Genomic DNA, 7,842 nt, shown 5'->3' with positions numbered 1-7,842 from the left:
GTGCAAAGACTAACCGGACGTTCTGGTCCTCACACAACGACTGGTCAGAAAAGTTGTGGGCAGTTTGATTTTACACTGATGTGAATTTGGTTGGATGTTTTAATAACTATAATAAGCAGTAAAGTACCATTACTCAAGTATTATAAATAAAAGTAAAGTACATACTGAAAAAGACTTAAGTAGAAAATTCATTTCATCATACACACTTAAAAATGATGGCTCTTCAAGGGTTCTAATTTAGAACCATGAACAGTCAAAGAACACTTTCCATGATTAAAGCGTTCTTTGCATCATTAAGTGGTTCTTCCAATTGATGGAGAATGTGCTGTAGATGCTTCTATATAGGACCTTTTTTTAAAAAAAGGGCTCTATGTGGCACCAAAAAGGGTTCTTTTATTGTAACGATGTCAAGCTTCTTATAATAGAAGAACCCTTTTCGGTGCTATGCAGAACCATGGTTCTTTGCATGGTGAAATGGTTCTTCACATTGATGGAGAATGTGAGGTAGGTGGTTCTATATAGAACCTTTTTGAAAAGAGTTCTATATGGCACCAAAAGGGTTCTTCTATTGTTATGACGTCAGGCTTCCTACAATATAAGAATCATTTCTCTATATAGAACCATCTACAGCATATTTTCCATCAATCTGAAGAATCATTTCACCATAAAAATAACCCTTTAATCATGCATAGAGTTCTTGAATGTTCATGGTTATATATAGAACCAGTTTGTTTACTAAAGAACCCTTGAAGAACCATCATTTTAAGAGTATATAAGTAGCAAAAATAATAGTTTATTCGTGTTTTAGAGCATATAAACTGCAGATGCCACCTTGTTGACCTGGAATAGTAAATGGAACTAAACTCAATACATCAGTAAACTCAATAAACTCAATAAACTCAATACTTCAGCTTCTGAAGGAAATTCAAAGCACTGTACAAATGTTGGAGCTATTCTTTCAGCAGTGCGCTGTGGAACATTCATTCATAGCTGGAAAGGCAATATGTAAACGCACAAGTATAGCTGGTGTTTAATAGGATAAATTTATCTATTCATAACAGTTTATAAGCTTTTCCTTGACTCAGGGTCAGTTGTCACATTACCATCAGATGAATAGAAATAAATAAGGTTCATGAAAAACTGATTAATCAGTTGTAAGTGTTGCATTTACATGACAATTACAGTGTTTCTACGATGCCAGTGATTAGGCCCACCTCTGTCGTCACTTAACCCTTTAACATTCCAGGCTTGTTACATACTAAGGCTTATTATTCAATAACTACAGGGGCTTCAATGCAAACTAGTGAAGCTGTTCTTAAGTTATAGAATTGTATGTTCTTAAATATGTGCAGATTTAAAGTCTGATTGTCATTGCAGCATTTAGAAAGTTTCAGGTGCTTTAGGCGCATTTCTGTTTGTGTTAAAGTGGGAGTGCAGCTATGTTAAGAGACAGTCAGTCTTTAAGAGTGTATGCAGATAGATAGGATATCATTTTTAAGTGAATTTGAAATGGTATCAGAGGATTTAGGGCATTTTCATGTTATGTTAAAATGATTGTGTAGACAGTACAGGATGGGAACGTGCCGAGCCCATGGCTCGGTAAGAGGTTAAAAAATCTCTTTTAATTGCCATTGTGAGAGAGACGGCCATTCCAAGATCCCTGCAATGCGTAACAGAATGTTTTACGTCCAATCATGTTCTTGAACCTTTGTTCTTAACACTCAAGGACGCTGCAGCTGAAAATGCACGGCTTCTTTTGATTTCTTTCCACGGTTGAGTTTTCAATTGACGTTTCAACATTGATGCAGATTCTCACCATCCGTGACCCATTAGACATTCAATCCGGTCGCAAATATTTGAGAGGGACCCCTGGAGTGGGCGAGCGAGCGTCAGGGTCTTTTTCTTTGTTGTCACGTCCTCTTTTCTGAGCTTCATGGATTGCATTATGGGAGAAATAAACATCTTGGCCTTGACAAAATGATTGGGGGTGGGGGTGGGGGTGCAGGAGCAAGCTTCAGCAGCTAAATTTGGGGTTGAAAAAAAGAAAAACAGCTCTGCTTTAAAAGCGTGCAAGCCCATGCTTTTGTGGGGGTTTTTTGTGTTATTCGTCACCATGGTAAAAATTAATTCTGAACTACAGCGTCAAATTCAGCTTGACTGTAAAAGTGCTGCCCCTCCTCCTGGATTAACTCCCCTCGTTCTTGAAGATGATGCAGATATTTGAGTGACTCATCGTAAGTTTGAATGGAGGGCAGCGTTTATAAATCAACCTTCCCTCAAGTTCACAGTTGGAGGCCACCTCTCGCTCCAACCAGCCTCGCACGCTTACTCTACACGGCAGTCGTTCTCAACGGTCACCTTGAAAATAAACATTAAAAAAATTGGAATTTCTTTTTTTTTCATATCCTACATCATTTTAGCGCTTGGAGAGAAGTCCGCGGAGCACCATGAGGTCCATCTTTTCTCTCTTCTTCTGTCTGGTTTTGGGGTCATACGGCTCTTGTGCGGTCATAACAGGGGTGAGTGTACCGAGATTAACCAGGGGACAGTGGTTAGGCTTGACCAGAGGGTAATCAATTGGACAGTTTATATTGAGCCTGCCAACATTAGTAGAAATTATTGACTTTGCCATTGTTTAAATGGTGCCAATAAATTTACTATGGCATTCAATGCAGTGTGACTGCAATAAATATAAATTTGATGTAATATTTATTGCATGTTGTTAAGTATTTGCAGAACTGTGGACATAAAAACAGACTGTCGGTTTAAAGTATAGAATATTTTATGGTGTTTTAGGTTGTTCTGACTTGAAAAATCTTTCTTATTACTGATGAATTTACTGTATCATTGCATTGTAAAGATAATCATGTTTCACAAACGTATTTTGGCCACTCTGTTAACTACAAATGCTCAAATTACCCTGAAACACTGTTGATTATCTACAACATTAGTGTTAAGGTTGATTGTAGGATTAAGTTTAGGTTTTGGGTTAGATTTACTAGATTTAAATTAATGTTCAATTTTATTTAATGCTGTTTATCTGAAACCTAAACCTATTTAAGGACAGTATAAGGGGGTATTATGTAATTATTTGTTACATAATACCCCCTTATTGTATGATCTTAAATATGTGCAGATTTAAAGTCTGATTGTCATTGCAGCATTTAGAAAGTTTCAGGTGCTTTAGGCGCATTTCTGCTTGTGTTAAAGTGGAAGTGCAGCTATGTTAAGAGACAGTCAGTCTTTAAGAGTGTATGCAGATAGATAGGATATCATTTTTAAGTGAATTTGAAATGGTATCAGAGGATTTAGGGCATTTTCATGTTATGTTAAAATGATTGTGTAGACAGTACAGGATGGGGACTTATGTGTTCTGAATATGTTTGACCCCTTTAACATTTAACAGGAGTAGAATTTGATATTTTAAATTAAAATCCAGGTTATATGTTTAGATCATAGGTCACTGTTCATCAATTCAGTCTGGTGACATTAGGAACGAATCCGTCTATCAAATCATAGCTTTATTACTCAGAAAGCATGTTTAGTTGAAATGTGAAGATTTCTAAATGTTTGTGCTGTTTTATTCTTTCAAATGCTGGTGATATATAATATGCTTATGTCCTGCATGTTTGTGCTTAGAGGTTCATTAGTGAGTTAATCACTACTTAAAATTCATTAATAATCTCAGTCAAGAATATTATATAAAATATTAATATTAAATAAATAAATAAATAAAAGTCACATGAGTTTTTCAATATTGCCTTTATTATTACCCAAACTGTATGTTTTGCATTTAATATGTACATTGTTTATAGTAATTGTAAAGAAGCCCCTGCTGAGACTGGTCTCACTCCAAGTGAGGACTCTTTACATAAAAAGTCCACTTACAAAACCTGTGAATATTCCCATGTGCTCTAATAATTAGATAATAAGCAATTAAACTGATTTAGTTTAACACCTTAAATGGCCACCACAAAGTTTTATTACGCATGTCTATAACCCTAGAATAGCTCAGCCAGTTTGCACTGAAGTCCCTGTAGGTACTGAATAATAAGTTTTATTAATAAGCCTGAGATTTTAAGGGATTAACTGAGACAGTAAGACAGTCAGAAAACTGACCGTATATACACACACATATATATATATATATATATATATATATATATATATATACGTGTGTGTGTGTGTGTGTGTGTGTGTAAATGTCACTGCTGTTGGAACAAAACCTTGTATCTAAATTTTGTTGTTGTTCAGTTTTGACATAATTTGAAAATGCCTGTTGTCCTTTACATTGTGTGTAAAGTTCATAATGAATGGACCAAAATAAATGAAAAATAAAATTCTGGTTCCATTGACTTACATTAAAAGTAAAAGATGTTTTTTTCTTCTTCTGTAAAGTTACCATTCTGGAGATACAAGGTTTTACCCGAAAACAGCGATATATATATATATATATATATATATATATGTATATATAATATTCATTAATAAATTCTGCTCTGTGTGTGTGTGTGTGTGTGTGTGTGTGTGTGCAGGCCTGTGAGCGAGATTCTCAGTGTGGTGGGGGGATGTGCTGTGCGGTCAGTCTGTGGATACGCAGTCTGCGGATGTGTACACCTATGGGGCTGGAGGGGGAGGAGTGCCATCCGATGAGCCACAAGGTAAAACCACGCTTTCCTTCACTTCTATCACACCATTTCCTTTTTTCATCGCCTCTTTTATCAAGTTTGTCGTCATCACTCATCATTCCAGAGTAAAAGGATCTGTCATTTTACAGAAGCACTCAGGTGTTTAAGGAATGTCTTAAAAATATCTCCATCTGCAGCATCTGTACTGTATAACAGATCATAAAGGAACACTTTCATGAATACATACTGGATATATATGACTCTATAATAGACACCTGTACTGTATAATAAATAAAATGCATAAATACATAAATATTAATGAACTGTGCAGTCATTTAGAAATTAGAAATGCTTTCTTAGAATGATTTTAACAGTACAGAATGGGGACTTCTGTGTTCTTAATATGTTTGACCTCTATAACATGAAACATTTGATATTTTAAATTAAAAGGCAGGTTATGATTTTAGATCACAGGTAGATCACAGCTCATTAATTCAGTCTAGTGACATTGAATGAATCTATCTATCAAATCATGGCTTCATTACTCAGAAAGCATGTCTTAAAGGAATGTCTTAAAATATCTCAATCTGCAGTATCTTTACTGTATAACACAAAGGAATTATGAATACATGCTTGATATATATGACCATATAACAAACACCAGTACTATATAATAAGTAAAAAAAAATATGTTAATGAACATCCTGGTCATTTAGAAATGCTTTCTAAGTCAAAATAAATTAACGATTCCTCAACAGGGAACACACTTAAATATGGCATTATTCTGTAAATTTTTATGCACTATTTCTATTTATGCAAGTTTAGCCTGTTGGACTTCAGCACAGGCCACAATTTATTATTATTTTCATTTTTTTCATTATTATTTTTTACCTCTACAGTTCCCCTGTTGTTGAGTATTAACACAAGGTTAGAAGAGTCAGAGAATTTATTACCTTCTGGACTTCTCGTCAGCTAACAATTCTAAATGACAATTCTTTACCCGCATAACCACCTTAAAAGAGTCAATTAAGGCCAAGCAGGCTAATTAAGTTCTAAAACTTCATGACTTATGCAAATGACCACAACTACTTTTCCCTTTTTGTCCCTATTAGTGATTAACTGTCAAATGAACTGTAAACATTTGCAGAAAAAAAATGTTATTTAGTTTGCTGTAGAGGTTGTGTTTATTTTTTATTTTTCACTGTAAATATACAGTCAATTCCAGAAATATTGGCACCCTTCTTGAAAATGAGCTACAATTAACATATAAAAAGATCCACACAACAGGGTAAACCTAATGCTTTTATTGATACAAAGATATTTGGAATAAAATATCATATTATTTATATATTATAATAAAATAAGAAAGGTTTCCTTTAGTGGTGCAATTTTTCATAAAAATACAGATTCCAAAAATATTGGCACCCAAAATTTTTGTATTTGGTGGAGCCTGCCCTGGTGAGAATGACAGCACTCAGCCTTTTCTGTGGTGTTGGAGAACCCTTGTGGTGGGATCTCACACCACTCTTCCATGCAGAAGATTTCCAACTCATTCAGATTCTTGGGTTTTCTCTTGTGAACTGCCCTCTTCAGCTGAGACCATGGATTTTCAATGGGGTTCAAGTCTGGACACTGAGAGGGTCAGTGCAAAACCTTGATTTTGTGTTGCTGCAACCATGTCATTATTTTGTTGGAAGACCCAAGCGCACCCCAGTTTCAGCCTTCTAGCAGAGGCAACCAGATTTTTAGCTAAAATGTTTCAGTAATTAAAAGGAATTCATTATGCCACTGACCTTGACAAGGGCCCCTGGACCACTGTCAGCAAAACAGCCCCAAAGCATCAAAGAGCTACCACCATATTTTACCATGCTTATGAGGAGCCATTCTTTGAACTCTGTCTCCTTGGTTGCCAAATGTGACGATGGTGTGCATAGCTGGAAAGTTAATTTTTGTCTCAGCTGACCACAACACACCTTTCCAGCTGTAATTCCAATATTGCTTAACAAAGTCCAGATGCTGGGATTTGTGTCTAACCCTAATCCAAAAAGCTCCTGGTTATGGAGGTGGCGTCTTACTGTTGACTTTAAAACAGTGAAAACTCAAGTTGCAACTAAACTTTGTAGTTGTGAAACTGTGATTTATAGTCTTTGGGCTTCTCCTTGCCTCTCTCAGCATCCTTCTCACTGTGTGTGGTGGAAATGTGCAGATACATCCACTCCCTGGCAAATTTTCAACTGTTCCATGCTTTTGAAACTCCTTTACTGTGGCCCTGATTGTGCTTACTGGTAATTTCACCTGCTCACCTATTTTTGTATGGTAGCCATTTCCCAGTCTATGCAGCTCAACAGCTCTTTTTCTCTTTTGTGCTGAGAGCTTTTGGGTTTTACCCATGTTAATGGATGACAAAGGGATTTTCCCTGTGTTTTACCTCATATTTATACCCCAGTGAAACCAGGAAATGGTCATAGACAGCAATAAAGTTCCTAGATAATAAAAGAAATATCAAGAAACATTTTTCCCAAATGACACACAATCCTTTGGTTTTATTTATAGTATTTTTCAAGGGTGCCAATAATTTTTCCACATTCTGAAGACACAACAACGCTTTTGCAGAAATTCTTTTTATTGAATGAATAGTTAGCTATTTTTTCTCCAAGCATTTGTGGATATGTATATCGCTGCTGTTGGAAAAAACCTCATATCTCCAAAATGGCATCTTTACAGGAGAAGGAAAAAACCTGCTTTGATTGTAATGTAAGTCAATGGAACCAGAAGTAATTTTGGGCCATTTCATTTGGTCCATTCATCATGAATTCATACACAATATAAAGAGCAACAGGCATTTTCAAATAATGTAAAAAACTGAAAAACGACAAAAATGGAGGTTTTCTTCCAACAACAGTGATATATATATATATATATATATATATATATATATATATATATATATATATATATATATATATATGCATTAGGCATAAGAGTATGTCTTCTAGTGCCTTTTCCCTTTTCTCTCTAGTTATGTTTGTCTGTAGTTTGGATATGCATTTCATTTACATTTTGTAACTGTGGTAATTATTGTCTGCAGGTTCCTTTCAATGGGAAGAGGCTCCACCACACGTGTCCATGTTTGCCAAACCTGGCCTGTATCAATACACTAGAAGGCAAATCTAAATGTCTGCCACCAAACAAGTCCCAAGACTATTATCTGTGA

At 35.5% G+C, this 7,842-nt stretch overlaps 1 protein-coding gene across 1 annotated transcript; it reads left to right on the top strand.

Annotated features, from left to right (window-relative positions):
• Positions 1–2,447: 2,447 nt before the first annotated feature.
• Positions 2,448–7,842, top strand: prok2 (prokineticin 2). Its single transcript, XM_036569644.1, has 3 exons — positions 2,448–2,519; positions 4,536–4,661; positions 7,717–7,842. The coding sequence occupies exons 1-3, from the start codon at positions 2,448–2,450 to the stop codon at positions 7,840–7,842; spliced, it is 324 nt and encodes a 107-aa protein (XP_036425537.1).

This window comes from Colossoma macropomum, unplaced genomic scaffold (assembly GCF_904425465.1).
Source record: "Colossoma macropomum unplaced genomic scaffold, Colossoma_macropomum, whole genome shotgun sequence".
Classification (NCBI taxonomy): domain Eukaryota; kingdom Metazoa; phylum Chordata; class Actinopteri; order Characiformes; family Serrasalmidae; genus Colossoma; species Colossoma macropomum.
The sequence above is the reverse complement of the archived record's forward strand: the minus strand, read 5'-3'. Positions and strand labels throughout refer to the sequence as shown.

What these genes read in the sequence shown, in the direction of transcription:
- prok2 (XM_036569644.1), top strand. Translation starts at nt 2,448, where the DNA reads ATGAGGTCCATCTTTTCTCTCTTCTTCTGTCTGGTTTTGGGGTCATAC. An exon ending in CTTGTGCGGTCATAACAGGG is followed by an intron (nt 2,520 to 4,535) that starts GTGAGTGTACCG and finishes GTGTGTGTGCAG; the next exon opens with GCCTGTGAGCGAGATTCTCA. An exon ending in GCCATCCGATGAGCCACAAG is followed by an intron (nt 4,662 to 7,716) that starts GTAAAACCACGC and finishes TATTGTCTGCAG; the next exon opens with GTTCCTTTCAATGGGAAGAG.